Genomic DNA, 16,657 nt, shown 5'->3' with positions numbered 1-16,657 from the left:
TTCTCGGATTTTGCGAATTGCGAGTTCGCAAATCCGCAAAATTCGCGAACGCGAGATTCGCAAAATTCGCCCATGCTTAATATTCATGCCATTGAGAAATCAAAGAAGTATAATATCCAATGTCCATCATCATCTTGTATGCAGGCGTCCCTTCTGTACATAAGTTGTGACCCTCTGTAGGTATTACTGAAAGTTTCTTCTTTTCAATATGTTTCCCAATATTTCCGATCTTACAATCACCTTAGAATCACAACAAACAAACAAACCAATCTCAGTGCAGCTTCACCAACGGTCAACCTATCACAGTACAGCTCAGTCAGCAACAAACCAATAACAGCACAGCTTTGTGGTGACGTCTCACCAATCCCAGAGCTGCTCACTGATTGACTAACCAATCACAGTGCAACTTTTCTGTGAGCAGGAAAACAATAGCAAAACCCTTTTGAACGAATAAACAAAATAAACCCTTGTCTGCTTCACCGAGCTAGGAAGAAATAATCAGGGAATCAAGTAAAATAAGTATGTTGAAAACCATGAAATTCAAGAAATAAGAAAACTAAATTTCAGAGCCGAAAACTGAAAGCACCCTTTAAACCACAACTCACATTAGGTAGAACCCAGTCTAGTGGCAATCTACCCCAGCCATTCACCCACTCCTGTTCACTTAGGAGTGCAGTACATCAACCAAATTAAACACGCAATCCTGGAAAGGAAAACCTGCTAGTTCAGAAACCCTGTCTGGATATGCGGCACCTCGCACTACACACTACCTTATGCAGATAAGTAAAACCACAATATCTCAAGACCTTGGATTTCAACTAATCCAATAGCCAGACCAGCCAGTACAAGAAACCAAATAATATCGCAAATATGAATAATATATCAACAGAGCAGTAATCAATCCACCAATTGAACCTACAATGAGCATAACATAACAAAACATCTCAGACAGAGCAAAACAATCCATTCTTCAGACTCATAGCTCAATAAACCACAAATTACATACATTATCCATAAATCATTTAGCCATACTCATACTTACACTCCAAATTGTGGAACGCACTGCAAGTCACTTTGCAAGACTCTCAAACACCAGGAACCTAATACAGTTCCAGAAATCCACTATTCTCTCGGACTACGTATTAGGTACCCATATTAGGAACCAGGAGAACCATCTGGGGAACCCCTTGAAAGAGGAGGTGATCTTTAAAAAGCAACCATCCTCTGCTACCAAATAGTGGAGGTAGAACCCCGTACCTTTGATGATCTGTGAACTGCACTTGGAAGCTAGATCCTGTGCATAGTGTGTTTGCAGGGAATGCAGTGTGCCTTCATCCCCTCCATGGTCTGCCACATTTAGTGACAGAAAGCAAGAATGAGGTCATTAGTTAGCCTTTGGCCCGTTCTATTTGAAAGACAGCACCTTCAGTTGAGTGACTGGATGTTTGACAGCATGGGAATGTCTGGAAGAGGTGAAAATGTGCTAGAAACATTCTAGTCACTCATACATCACAAAAAGGACAGCCCTCTGAGGGTCTGATCCTGGCACAACTAGGAATCTCCTATTGAAAATACATTATCAATGGGGACACAAAAAAAATCTCTAGAAACAATGCACTAAAACTAATTCAGTTCAATTACATACACATGGTATGCCTCACCCCACATCGCCTGAATATCATATTTGGAGGAGGAACACGAGAATGCCCCAGATGTGGACAGCAAGATGTGGAATTTATATACATGACCTGGAGTTGCCCAGTAATACAAGACTATTGGGAGGCAGTACTTGGGAGGCAGTGGAGAAGTGTGGCTCAGGGGTTAGAGGCGGCAGACCTGGAATCTGAGATCGGTCCTGGACCAGGGTTCAATTCCCCGCCTCGGCGGGTCTTGGGCTCAAAAATTCCAGGGACTCGATAATTCTTGTTCCGGTGCCTACTTGACTCACAGGTTCACACTCTGCGACTCTGGGCAATAGCTTGCTTAATCTCCACTACGGCCCCTCGCGGCGGGATGCCTGGCTTTCACCTTGTGGATACCCTGCTGGGGTTATCTCACAGGGGAATACCAGGACGGGTTCCCAAGGCAAGCGCCTTGATGCCTTCGGGTGATACGTGCGCTATATAAATCGCAATACATTTACATTTACTAGCCCAAATAAACGTGACATTGGCCAGCAACCTACCAAATACAGTGGGGATATGTCTTTTGGGACTTTTCCAAGATCGAATGCTAAAAAAGTGGGCTCACGGTTTACAGGCCTGGCACTAGTCCTAGAACATAGACGGATGGCTATGGCGTGGAAGTCCCAGAGAGGCTCCAAAGTAACAATCTGGGACCACTATATATATTGCTGGGCAAAGACAGACGAAACAGCCATACAGCAAGAGAAGATGAGGGGTATCAGACAACTCCCCAATGCAGATCTCTGGACTGAGATAATGAGGGCTTGGTACAATGGGACATTGAATGGAAGAGACAACGAGGTCACTATAGTGGGGAACACAAAAATAGATATTGACTCAAACACGGCGGAAACGAGAGAATACGGGTAACATCAGAATACACGAATAAGAGTTGGGTAGACCCGTGGGGAGGCTCTCTTCCCCCCACCACGCCAAAATGACCCTTCCATGAAATGGCAAAACATGAACTAAGCACTGCAGGACGTCACGTAGTTAGTCTGCATCCCAGTTCTAGGGATAGGTTGTTGTTATTTTAATATAGTAGACTGACGATTCATGTCGGAAATACAGATAGAGAGTAGCTCTCCTGAGTACACACTATGGTCACACGGGTCAGGGTACACAATAACCGCAGGAAAGAGAACTATCGGAGCCTGAATAATGAAGTTGAACATTGATGCAAATTGCGAAGACTTACAATGCATACTATACATAACGTGAAGCAAGAACGCAGAATTGATATGCTAATATACCTCATGGAAAATGTAATGTATATGAAGCACTATGTAACTGACCGTATGTATAACTGTATAAATCATAAATGCTAATAAAAATATATATTTAAAAAACTAAAATTAATGGAAACACAACACTAGGCGCCGTAGCATAAGGATAAGTTTGGGTCTCAGTCAGGCAATTTTCTGGTGCCACACTGGTCTCCAGAGCCATCGTCAAAAGCAGCAGAACAATGATGGATTCAACCCAGATCTTTTGACTGGGCTTGACTGTCTGAAAAGTTTCAGTGCTCCTTCCATCATCACCTTGTGTTTGCTTTGTTCGCCCTAAATTGGCAGGGTAGGCCCAGATGTGGGTCCCTGGCTCACTTTGCCACTGGATTCAAGCGAGCATGGCTGATGAGGTGTGTTACCCCACAACTGGTCCCAGGATGCTTATTTCCAGTCCAGGAAAGACCTGGTTTGGCAATTCGGACTGGCTGGTCCCCTTGAGGAACAGGGTCAAGACTGATTTGCATATGGCTGGGTCTGAACTGGGGTGGTGAAGTGAGCTAAAGACCGATGAAGGATTCAACCCAGATCTGTGACTGGCGGTGACTGTCTGAAAATTTTCAGTGCTCAGTCCATCATCTCCTTGTGTTTGCTTTGTTCACCCTACGTTGCCAGGGTATGCCCAGACATGGGTCTCTTGCTCACTTTGCCACTGGATTCAAGCTAGCCTGGCTGATGAGGGGTGTTACCCCGAAACCGGTCCCAGGATGTTTGTTTTCGGTCCAGGGAAGAACTGGTTTGGCAGGTCGATCTGGACTGTTCCCAGTAGGAACACGATCAAAATTGATTTCCATACGCCTGGGTCTGAATTGGGGTGGAGAAGTGAGTTAAAGAACAGTGCTAGATTCAACCCAGATCTGTGACTGGGGGGGTGACTAAAAAGTTTCAGCGCTCCGCCTATAATCTCCTTCTGTTTGCTTTGTTCACGCTAAGTTGGCCGGGTATGCCCAGACGTGGGTACCTTGCTCTCTTTGACACTCGATTCAAAGTAGCTTGGCTGATGAGTGGTGTTACCCAAAAACCAGTCCCAGGATGCTTGTTTCCGGTCCAGGGAAGACCTGGTTTGGCAGATGTAAATGTAAATGTAAATGTCATGGTACTTATAGAGCGCACTGTCACCAGACGGTCACCTTGCGGTGTCGCCTATTCGGCTTCCTGGCGCTGATACTCATACCGCTGTGGAACCCCTCCTGGCTTTCCCTGTGAAGTGTCCACTCCTGGGCACCCCCAGGGTGAAGCCAGGCATCCTTAGCGCTGTTGGGGCGGCTAAGCAAGCTATTGCCCAGAGTTGCAGCGCGGGGCCCGTGATTAGAATGGGCACCGAGGCGAGAATTAACAGGTCCAGGGAAACTGAGCCCGAGACCCCCTCGAGGCGGGAATCGAACCCTGGTCCCTGGCCAGAACTCTGCATCAGGGTCTGCCGCTCTAACCATTGAGCCACACTCCTCCAGATGGGCTGGACTGTTCCTATGAGGAACAGGGTCAAGACTGATTTGCATACGGTTGGGTCTGAACTGGTGTGGTGAGATGAGCTAAAGAACCATGATGGATTCAACCCAGATCTGCGACTGGGGTGACTGTCTGAAAAGTTTCAGTGCTCCGTCCATCATCTCCTGTTTGCTTTGTTTCCCTAACTTGGCAGGGTATGCCCAGAGGTGGGTCTCTTGCTCCCTTTGCCACTGGATTTAAACTAGCCTGGCTGATGAGGGTTGTTACCCAGAAACCGGTCCCAGGAGGCTTTTTTACGGTCCAGGGAAGAGCAGGGTTGGCAGTTTGGGCTGGACTGTTACCATGAAGAAGAAGGTCAAGACTGATTTGCATATGGCTGGGTCTGAACTGAGGTGGGGAAGTGAGTTAAAGAACGATGATGGATTCAATCCAGATCTGTGACTGGGGGTGACTGAAAAGTTTCAGCGCTCCATCCATCATCTCCTTGTGTTTGATTTGTTCGCCCTAAGTTGGCAGGGTATGCTTATATATGGGTCCCTTGCTCACCTTGTCACTGGATTCAAGCTAGCCTGGCTGATGAGGGGTGTTAACCCTAAACCGGTCTCAGGATGCTTGTTTCTGGTCCAGGAAAGACCTGGTTTGGCAGTTCTGGCTGGACTGTTCCTATGAGGAACAGGGTCAAGACTGATTTGCATATGGCTGGGTCTGAACTGGGGTGGCGAAGTGAGCTAAAGAAGGATGATGGATTCAACCCACCTCTATGACTGGGGGTGACTGTCTGAAAAGTTTCAGCGCTCCATCCATCATCTCCTTGTGTTTGCTTTGTTTGCCCTAATTTGGTACGGTATGCCCAGATGAGGGTCCCTTGCTCACTCTGCCACTGGGTTCAAGCTAGCCTGGCTGATGAGAGGTTTTACCCTGAAACCGGTCCCAGGATGCTTGTTTCAGTCCAGGGATGACCTGGTTTGGCAGTTAGGGCTGTACTGTCCCCATGGGGAACAGGGTCATGACTGATTTGCATATGGCTGGTTCTGAACTGGGGTGGCGAAATGAGCTAAAGAACAATGGTGGATTCAACCCAGATCTGCGACTTGGGGTGACTATCTGAAAAGTTTTAGCGCTCCGTCCATCATCTCCTTGTATCAACAAAATGGAAGGCACAGCACTGAGACTCCAGCTGGAAATATTACTTGCTCCAACACCTCAAGCAGGCTGCCCGCATTTGGTGCTTTGGAATCTTACAGTGTACAACCAAAGGAGCTGGTTGGTACATAGTGGTTATGTTTTTTTTACCTTGTTCTGAATAGCTATTGCCATTTACACCTGTGGTCCATTTGAGGTAGGTAAGCTGATGCTTTTTCATGAGCTTAGGACTCTCTTTAGCCAAGCAGAGGACTCCATGAATTCAGCTTGACCTTTAAAAGTGCACATATTGCTTTAGGGTAGTGCTTGAATGACAAAGAACTGTTTTATTTTCAGATATATTTCACAAGACTTTAGGTTCTAGACATCTTGCTGCAACCCTTTTGTACTCTTATTGGCATCATCTCTGATTTGTGAATGCTGTTTTGATTGCACAGAGAATAGCTGATGACTGTTTTTCTTATTTTATAGAGGACCCTTGCTTCATTTCGCATGGGGTGAAGTCCAGTCATCTAGTGGGTTTAGTTAGGTGGTAGGCTTGCATTAAGTATTTGACATTTCAAGCTCCTGGCCAGGGTCGCAGGTGATATTAAAGGATTCAAATCACATGTCAGTTTATTTGATTTCAGCATCAGGCAAGCTCAATAGGGCAAGGCGTACATAGAAGGCCTTAAGTGGCTTTGGAGATTGTAATGCAATTAGAGGGATTGGATCCAAGTGAAAACATACATTTTGGTTGACAAAATGAATTGTCAAACCCATCCTGTCCTCCCATAATGTCCTAAAGGAAACCACCTTCACAGCAATGTCATGTGTCTTCAGACTCCTTTGAAGTTTGGGCATATTTGTCCTATGCCTTTGTCCTCAACATATGACTACCACCTCATGTTCTCATTCCAAGGTATATCCTCTCACACCTGTGCAGGCTGAGAGTATGTAATAATTTCCAAAATAATCAGAAAATGTACCTGTTCATAGTCCAACTGCAAAGCGATTGTCACTTCTCCAGTATCTTTGTTGGTTCTGAAGTAATAAGCATTCTCACCCTCAATGGAATAAGTCAGTTTGTCACCATCAGTATCTGTAGCATCAATCTGAAAAGCAAAGTGACCTAAAAAGGGGAAAAACAACATGGCAGACCCTAATAAGGAAAAGGAGCAGATACCCACAAAAAGAGACAGGCACACGGATGACCAAAGAGCTACCACACCATCAACATGGTGGAATTTCCCTAAAATTACTTAATTGTGAGAATCAAGAAGCAGGGATAAGGCCAGGGTAATGTCTAGACACAAGCTGTCATCAGTGATGTCAATGACCTTGTCATGAGCGATGTAATATGTGAGGTCATAAGCAGTGCATTGCGGGGGAGTAAGTTATAGTTAGCTCATGTAACTATAACGGCTGAATTTCACTGGTTTAGTACGAGTGAAATCTGAGCTTAACTATAATGTCCCTGTAACCTTTGTTTTTTTCGGTGAATTTCGAAGGCTTTTTAAATTCTATTTCCTAACTATAACATAATTGTAACCTTTGTTTTTTTCATTGTGCTTCTACATGCCACTTCTGTATATATAAACTACGCTAAATCTCATGCCTGTCTGCTTTAAGTTTTTCTAAATCATGACAATATCTATTCCAGCAAGTATTTGCTTCTCACATAGCCTCCTCTAATGATCAAACCTAAGTCACTAATATACCACAAAGAAACTGGACTAAATGCATGGAATGGTTTCCTTTAGCATGAAATACTATCCCCAATAACTAATGGACTGGACACTTACTTTGGGGTTCCTGAGTAGCCTGCTACTTGCTGTACATTGCTTCATCACCTCATCAGGGTTAGTAAGCGCTATATAAATTCAATTTCAATTCAATTTCAATATCAACACAATGTAGCCCATTGACTGTGTGAGTGCTTGTTTTACTTTCATGAATTGTAACTAACGTCGTTGACATACTCACCCACAGGGTAGTCTTCAGCAATCTCTACAAAAAACGGGCCATTATATGTCGGAGGGCTGTTTCCTGAAACTAAAAGGACAGTTGTTAGGCAGTTTCCTTTAGCGCCAGTGGGCATTCAGAGAGACTGCAGTGTCAGAACACACTACCGAACAGGGAATGAGGGCTTAAAGTCCGACGCCTGGATTGTACTTACACCAGTTAAACACACATTACCTCTTCACCCCGTCTTCCTTGCCACAATTCTAAACACAGTGAGCTCCTCTACCGCTGTTACCAAAATTGTTGTCCAAGAAAATAAAAGAAACCACAAACAATGGCAAAGCCTATAGGTTGCACCTATGAGGGCTATTGGCTTTAGCGATGTTTTGTAGCCAAGTTGTACAATAGCACAGATGCTTACAGTGTGGCTAAAAGTAATTTTTAAAAGTGCTGTGACGCAAGCAGAGCCAATGCAGGTTTTGATTAAGTACATTGGTTCTGGATACATGATTGTCCTTTCTTATTATCATTTTTAACCATGCTGTACAGCAGCCATGCTTCTATACAACTTGGCTACAAACATTGCCAACATCAGCAATACCCATGCTGTAGAGTATGAACAAGAGGCAATGGCAGAGTCAGTATCTAATAGGCAAGGCCTATTGGCTTGGCCAACGCTTGTTAGGTCTTGGCACAAACTCTTGTGATGTTGAGTAACTTAGTCAATCTCCCCATGCATGGAAAAGAAAAAAAATGACATTTGGCAAAAAATAGTCTCACATAAACAAAGCAATTGCAAATGTCCATGTCTTAGTGAAAATACATTTGGAAGCAGACAACATATGTTGTCACCAAAAAAAGCAGATAACATATCTCATGAGAGCAAAATATCCATTTCAAAGTAGAAAAGAGATTATTTGAAGTGCCTGTGGAATAGTACAACATAGCTACAAATGGCAGAAGGTTCTGCAACATTGTAAGGGAAGAAGAAAAAGTAAAAGTAGTACCTCAATCACGTTGTGATCAGTGGAAGGACAACAGTCAAGTTAAACCAATCAGTACTTGGGCCAAAAGAAGAGAAAGTGAAGCTAGCACGAGCTGGCCTATTAGAGAGTCGCAAATAAGAGTGACTGTTAGACCTGGCATCTTTGGCCTGGTTTCCCCTGTCTTTTTGCCTCTGCCTCCTGTATTTTTTACTGTTTTTGCTGGTTTAGATGCTTTGGGTACTTTGCCTCTGCTGATCAGTGTCAAAGTGCAAGCGCTCCCTGGGTAAATTGGTATTGTAATTGGTTATCCAATTCCAAAAATTCTTTATTTCGGCCACATAGGCCATAAAAGATGTAATAAAATACAATACAAACATATATTACAGTAAAATACAGTAAAATGATACACGATATTTATATAAAAAGTCTGGGGGACTGCATGGGGTAATTGGTTATCCATGATTGGCATATTTGTATCACCAAGAAGTCCCTAGTAAAGTGCACTGAGTGTGCCAGGGCTGGTGATACAAATGCTACTAATGGGCCTGCAACACTGATTGTGTCACCCACGTGAGCAGCCCTAAAATGGTGTCTCAGGCCTGCCACCGCAGTGCCTGTGTGCAGTCTGTGAACTGCCATGCCCACCTGGTCAGTGTCCCCACTGACCAGGCCTAAACCTTCCCTTTTTAGATACATTGGTCACCCCTATGGCAGGCCCAAGGGACCCTCCTGGGCAGGGTGCAGTGTATGTGAAAGGTAGAGCATGTACTAGTGCAGGTGACATGCTCTGGTAGTGAATTACAGTCATTTTCGTTTTTCACTATTATAAGGCTATCTTGCCCATAGGCTATCATGGGGAATGCTGGCTACAGTGGCTACCTGCATATCTTCCCATAGGAGCAAGATAGGACATAACAGTCTAGTATCCCTGAACTCAGAATTTAATAACACATCTTTCAGGAAAGGTGTTTTTTAAATACGGTGTTTGAGAACGGCACTTTTAGAAAGTTGCTATTCTCTTGTCTGACCTTTCTGTGTGCCTTGGCCTGTTTGTAAATTGACTGTCTGGTTTGTGATTGGCAGGGGCTGGGTGGCTCCCAGAGGCTGAGTAAGCCATCCCTGGGCTGAATAGCTCCATCTGCATCTAGAGGTGTGGGAGGGGGTAGCACCTGGGCCTGAATAGGGCTGTGCCTGCCTTCCACAATGCTGGCTCCGCCTCCTGCTGGGCGTCTGACGACCCTGCCCCTCTCTCTGAAAGGAAAGGCCATGAAAACAAAGTGCTCAAGGAACACGCAGAACTGGTTTAGACCGGGCTCAGAGCCCTCCTGCACAAAGGGAACAAAGTCTTTTAGGGGTATAAGTACAGGACCCCTGACTACAGAAAATTAGATCATCCTGGAATCAAGAAGGAACCTCTGCCAAGGAGAAAGCTGAATCTGAAGAAGGAAGACTGTTGTGCTGTTGCGCTGTTGCTCTGCTGGACTGACCTGTTGTTGCTTTGCTGCCAAGGAGAGGGGAAGGACGTTTCTTTGTGATGTGTCCCTTTGCTTGAAGGAATCTCGAAGGGCCTGAAGAAGAGCTGGTTCCCTGTTAAGAAGTCCCAGGAACAAAAGGACTTCACCGCCAGCTTCCCTGAACTCTGCTGAGAGAGTTCTGTCCTTCCTGGAGTGCTTGGCCCATGTGTGGTGTCTCTGGAAGTTGTACCTGTGTTGGGAAGCTGGAAACCAAGATCTAAAGAACTTTCTGCAAAGTTTATCACATCCCCCGCTTGGGGAGCGCATCCCGGTCAGTTAATCCATGCAAGGTATCGCATCCCTCCCCATACAGACCGGAGGCACCGCAACACGCCTGCTACGCCTCCCCAGCGTCTCAGGAGTGACGTATCGCTTGCTTTTCACCGCTACAGCTTTTCACTTGGAACTTTGTCACATTTAAAGGTACTGTTGGCTAAAACGTGATGCAACTTTGGATTATTTTAACGCAACCTTAAGAACTAATTTGAAACCATATTCCTGAACTGTGTATGTTGGATTTTTGTCGTTTTGGTCTTGTGTAGTTTAGATTAAATACCTTTATTTTTCTAAACTGTTGTGGAGTCAGTTTGTGGTGTTTTCTCTGTGTTACTGTGAGTCTTGGTACAAATACTTTGCACATTGCCGTCAATAAGCCTGACTGCACGTGCCAAGCTACCAAGGGGGTGAGCAGGGGCTATCTGAAGAGTGTTTCCTCCTTACCCTGACTAGAAGCAAGGGTCCCTTTTTGGACAGTGGTACCTACCTCTGCCAACTAGAGACCCCCATTCTAACATTGGTGGCAGCGGTGGGATTTGAACTTGTATTTGTACTAGACCCACAGTGACTGGTGTACATCACTAGTGAGTGCAGACCACTACGCCACCCCATACTACGGTTGATTTTTTTTTGGTTCTATTTTTGAATAACTCTTCAAAGCATCATGTCTCTGAATGGGAAGGCACCCAGTGTGGAAGTATCAGAATTGGAGTTTGTCATTGAGGATTTGTATTCCTACAAAGTTGCAGAGCTTCAGCAATTCTGTCACAAGTTTGAGTGGCCCATTAAAAGCAGCTTCAGGAAGGATGAGCTGCAGAGAATCTTGAAGGCCTGGTGGGAGGCCCCAGAAGGAAATAATGCAAATGGAAGGGAGTGGTTTCAGCCCCATGAATTGCCAGTGGGCAATCCAGGCTCAAGGCCTGGCAGCAACCATTCCAGGCGGGGTCTGACCCCAGAGGAAATAGAAGAGAACCAAAAAGTGAGAGACCATGAAATTGAAATCATGAGAATGAAAATGAAGCAATTGGAAGAAGAGAAAGAAAGGGCGGCGGAGGAGAGCAAAAATGCCTGTGCCCTGGAGGAAAAGAAATTGCTTTTGGCTCATGAGTTGAGCATGAGGGAACTGGATATCAATGCCAAGCAGGTGGATTCCAGTTCAAATGTTGGCAGCACACAGCCAGTGCCAGGGGGTAAAGTATATATTCCCAAGGATTTAGTACAGAACTACAATAGGAGTGAGGATATTTATTCCTGGTTTGCTTCTTATGAGATTGCATTGAGAATGAATGGTGTGCCTGACCAGCATTGGGGGGGCGGGCCTGTGGAAACAATTTGAGGCTTCTGAGCGGAGTGCTCTAGAGCCCTTAGAGTTAGCAGGTACCATGACCTACCCCAATATGAAGGAGGCCCTATGTCTCGGGTATGGACTTAATCCAGAGCAGTACAGACTGCAGTTTAGGAACTCTAAGAAGAGAGAGTCTGAGACTTAGATGGAGTGTGTGAATTTGAACTTGCGTGCGCTGGAAGGTTGGTTGAAGGACAGCAAAGTAACTGATTATAAGGGGTTGTTGCATTTAATTAGTTGGGAGCACTTGAGTAGTCTTTGTGTTCCAGAGCTGCGCCAGCATCTTTTAGACAGCAAGCTGACAGACCCCATCGAGCTTGCTAAGGAGGCGGACCGCTGGACCAGTACCAGGGTCCACAGAGGAATTGTGGGTTCCACAGCCAAAGGTGGACAGGGTCCCCAGCAGAAGAGTGGGGGGACAAGGGTAACCAAAAGGAGTTCTCTCAAGGGCCCCAAAATAGTTCCCAGGGAAAGGAGTCCCAACCCACCAAACCCAAACAGCGATGGCCCCCTAGGGTCAGAAAGGATAACTGAGGTCCCCCTAGCTGCTATCACTGCAATGAGGTGGGACATGTTATCAATAGGTGCCCCAGGAAATCCCCAGCACCCACTGGTGCTCCAGCCCCAGGGTTAGCAAGTCTAGCTTTGGGAGGGGATTTGATTTCTAGTGGGGAGGAGGGACTAGCAGTAATGACCCTTGTCTCTTTAGGAGACCAAGAGATGATCCAGGAAATCTTCATGTCCCCTAACACTAAGAAATGCGGGCAGACGGTGATAATCAATGGGAGGGAGATAGAGGCTCTGAGAGACACAGGAGCCAGCGTGACATCTGTGTGGTGTCAGTGGGTGTCTGAAGAGCAGGTCATTCCCAATGTACTCCGCCCAGTAGTTGCAGCTAGCAGCTCCGTGCCCCTCTGCAAAGTGGTGCGTGTTCCCTTTGAGTGGAGGGGGGTCTATGATCTCTTGGAAGTTGTTGTCAGTGAAGCCTTGCCTGTAGACTGTCTGCTAGGTAACGACCTGGAGAGTTCTCCATGGAAGGATGTGGCGCACCAAGCTCATCTGGAGATGTTGGGTTTACCTGCGTGGATCTGCGTGGCCACGCGGGCTATGGCAGCCAGTAATGGTGATTCAGCAGAACTGGAGCCTGAAACAGTGGCCCAGAGACCTGCCAACAGAGGAGGAGGCAGGGGGTGTGGCCCCAGCTGTTCCCATGGCCCAGGAAGGAGCAGAACCTGAGGGGGATGCCCTGTAGCCTACTATGGGAACAGGTGGCTGAACTGGGGGAACTACCTGAACTGACCCATTGGCAGCAAGAAGGTGGCCCCTCCAGGGAGGAATTCTGCAAGGCGCAGAAGGAGTGCCCTTCCCTCATTGGTGTGCGGCAACAGGCTGCAGACAAGGCAGCAGGTGGAGAGTCCAAGGAGCATTTCATTTACTGGGAAGATGAATTGTTGTATAGTGAGCCTAAGTTTTCTGAGCCCGGTGCAGCCAATGTGCAGGTGGTACCCGAGCGCTTCAGGAACTTCCTAATGGGTCTGGCTCATGATGTGCCTCTCGCAGGACATCTGGGGCAAGACAAGACCTTCCAAAAGCTTGTTACCCACTTCTACTGACCCCAGATGAAGAAACACTTCGGTACCTTTTGTAGATCTTGCCATACATGTCAGGTCAGTGGCAAGAGCTGAGGGAAGTGCAAGGCACCCCTCCAACCCTTTCCTGTGGTGAGCACCCCTTTCGAGCGGGTGGGCATCGACATTGTGGGGCCCCTGGACCCCAAGACAGCTTTAGGCAACAGGTTCATCCTGGTGTTGGTGGACCACGCCACCTGGTACCCGGAAGCTGTCCCTCTCAAGACAATCACAGCCCCCGTGGTGGGCCGTGCATTGATGGGGATCTTTTCCCGTGTGGGGTTCCCCAGAGAGGTGGTCTCCGACCGGGGTACCAACTTCATCTCTAGGTACATGAAGTCTCTGTGGGAGGAGTGTGGGGTAACTTATAAGTTCACCACTCCTTACAACCCTCAAGGAAATGGGTTGGTTGAAAGGTTCAACCGCACCCTGAAAGGCATGAGATGGAAGTGGGACGTCTTTCTACCATGCCTGATGTTTGCCTACAGGGAGGTGCCTCAGAAGTCCTTAGGGTTGAGTCCCTTTGAACTCCTGTATGGCCACCCTGTTAGAGGACCTCTCACACTGGTGAAGGAGGGGTGGGAGAAATCCAGTGGGAAAACCCCCAGGATGTGTTCAGCTATGTGCTGGCCTTCCGCAACCAGACACAACGCTTCAGGAAGCTCGCTCAGAAGAACCTAGAAGCTAGCCAGGAAGAAATGAAAAGATGGTACGACCAGAAGACCACTCTGGTCGAATTTAAACCTGGGCAGAAAGTGTGGGTGATGGCGCCAGTGGAGCCTTGTGCGCTCCAAGACAAGTGGACTGGGCCATATGAGGTGGTGGAGTGCAAGAGCGAAGTAACCTACCTGGTTAACTTGAAGACTCCCAGGCAGCCTCTGAGAGTCTTGCATGTGAACCGCCTTAAACCCCACTTTGAGAGGTCTGAAGTGACAATGCTCCTGGCTACAGATGCTGGAATGGAAGAAGAAAGTGACCCTCCTCCTGACCTCCTGGCAGCCAAGGAGCAGGACAGGTCAGTGGATGGTGTGGTCCTCTCGCCCACCCTGACCCCAGAGCAGCAGAGGGACTGTCGCCAAGTGTTGGGTTAGTTTGCCTCCCTGTTCTCCTTGACCCCAGTTGTCACCAATTGGTGCGTCAAGTAAGTAAGTAAGAATAAGCTTTATTCGATTTGCGTAAAATCATAAAAGCACAGCAAATACATGTAAAAGCATCACACTTAATAGGAACTTACATATTAAATTTAACAGTTAAAAGAGCTGCAGTCATAATCAAATCATAAAAATCTTCCTATACCATACAATTGGAATTGCAGTTAATACTAATCGGCACAAAATACATGGAAAGACCCAGACAGAAGTGTTTTACAGCATGGTTTTCCGCAACAGCATAACAGGTCTTAAGAAACGAGATACCGCAAAGATCACATGCTCGTCTTCCAATTTTAACAGTCTTAAGAAAGCAGGCCTGCAATTTCTTACTCCCCAGCGTTTTAACAAAGGTTTCAAATAAAATTTTCTGGGGGTGGAATAAAAGGAACAAAAGAACATTAAATGCAGGTTAGATTGAAGTTCGATGTTATCACACGGACATATCAAAGTCAATGTAGACCAGCTGTTCATCTCCGGGATGGAAACAATACGAAAGAAAATACCAAGACGTAAACGGGTCAAGAGCATTCTATAATAAGGGCTGGGGTCCACTTTTAAATACTTTTGCATGCCTTCAGTGGGGGTGATATCTTGGAAATTTAGGATGGTTTGTTTGTTTTTTTCAGTGTTCCATCTCAAAATTTCCAAATGGGTGGTCAGTGTTTTCTTGAGACATGATCTAGGTACGCCCTCCATGCTCCTGGGATTTACATAATAGTCCAGGAGACCTATGTCACTAAGTACAGATCTTACGTACGACAACCACCGGAAGTTTGCGACCCCATCTAGGGCCAAACAGTCCTCCAGGAGGTCCCTATTAAAACTGGCCTCTCTAGTTGTCCATACCTTGTGCCATAAAAGAATTGGGGCCATCTTAATTGTGTCGCCCAGGTGCTTGACTCCCGCCTCTATGTGTGTCATAAATGAGAATGTAGTCTTTGGGACACCCAGAAGGTAGCTGATGAACTGGTTCTCACAGCTCTGCAAGGATTGGTCCTTCTGGATGCCCCAAAGTCCCGCCCCGTAGGTGGCTGTGGACACACACTTCGCCTGATATATTTGAACCAGTTCTTTGGCTGGTTTACCACCCACTCTGTTTGACAAGGCGCGGAGGGCGCCTATAGTGTGGATAAAAGCCAGCTTTCTTGCTTCTATCGCCTGTTTCCAGCGACATTTCCTGTCAAACATTATACCAAGGTAGCAGAATTTTTCTACGGTGGCTAAATTCTGGTTATTCAGGAGCACTTTACAAGGCACCTTACTGCGCTTGTTAGTACATGGCATAGTAAAGGTCTTCTGAATATTTACTTTCAGCCCTCTATCCTGCATAAAACCTGCAAATTTAGACACTGCCCTCTGCAGTCCCACTTGGGTCTGGGACATTATAGCCGCATCGTCGGCGTACAGAAGGATCGGGACCGGTAGACCTTTCACGGTAGGGTAGTCGTTTTGAAAAAGAGAAAGATGATGGCCCACTGAGTTGATATAGTAAGTGAATAGCCTGGGGGCTAGGATGCACCCTTGCCTGACCCCTCTTGACAAGGCGAATTTGTCAGTACATTCGCCTTGCTTGCCAAATCTTACTCTTGCCCCACAGTTATGATATAATTCTCTAATAAAAGTAATTAGGTGTGCGTCAATACCCATTTCGGCCAATGTTGACCATAACAGAAGATGGTCCACGCAATCAAAAGCCGAACTCAAATCAACAAAAGTAATAAAAAGTGATCCGCCTCTAGCCTGCGTGTATTTGGCACAGAGAAGGGCCAGGTTTAGACACTGCTCAGCAGTCCCTATACCCTTCCTGAATCCATATTGGAGGTGCGAGACTACATTATGTTCCTCCTCCCATTCTTGGAGTCTCTTTAAGATAATCCTCCCTGCTAATTTCATAAGGCCATCTAATAAAGATATTGGCCTATAGCAGGTTGGATCATCACGCCTGCCCTTTTTAAAAATGGGGACCACTATTGCGTCCGACCAGCTATCTATAAACCCCTGTTGGTTGCCTTTATTCAGCACATTTGTGAGCAAGGGGGCCCAAAAATCTGGTTCAGCCTTGTACACATCTACCGGGGTGCAATCTGGCCCAGGAGCTTTTCCCGATGCACTGTCCCTAATTGCATCATACATCTCCCCCACCGTGAATATTATGTCAATAGGGAATGCAGAAACATGGGGATCGGTCTTTCTCCTACTGTCTATAATTTGTGGGACAGTTGGGACATGCCCTATTGGAGTGATGGTTTC

General features: G+C 46.3%; 1 protein-coding gene across 2 annotated transcripts in view; it reads right to left on the bottom strand.

Moving 5' to 3' along the window:
* Positions 1-16,657, bottom strand: part of CDHR2 (cadherin related family member 2) — a 464,115-nt gene that overhangs the window by 308,308 nt on the left and 139,150 nt on the right. The window contains exons 3-4 of one of the 2 annotated variants that reach the window (XM_086931759.1): positions 7,529-7,597; positions 6,532-6,674 (exon numbers count right to left, since the gene is read on the bottom strand). In XM_086931759.1, coding sequence (XP_086787885.1) covers positions 6,532-6,674; positions 7,529-7,597 — 212 coding nt within the window. The remainder of the gene's footprint in view (positions 1-6,531; positions 6,675-7,528; positions 7,598-16,657) is intronic. The other variant, XM_086931760.1, reaches the window with a different exon arrangement.

This window comes from Lissotriton vulgaris, chromosome 7 (genome assembly GCF_964263255.1).
Source record: "Lissotriton vulgaris chromosome 7, aLisVul1.2, whole genome shotgun sequence".
In the NCBI taxonomy this organism is placed as follows: domain Eukaryota; kingdom Metazoa; phylum Chordata; class Amphibia; order Caudata; family Salamandridae; genus Lissotriton; species Lissotriton vulgaris.
Note: the sequence above shows the minus strand (reverse complement) of the source record. Positions and strands in the feature narration are given on the sequence as shown.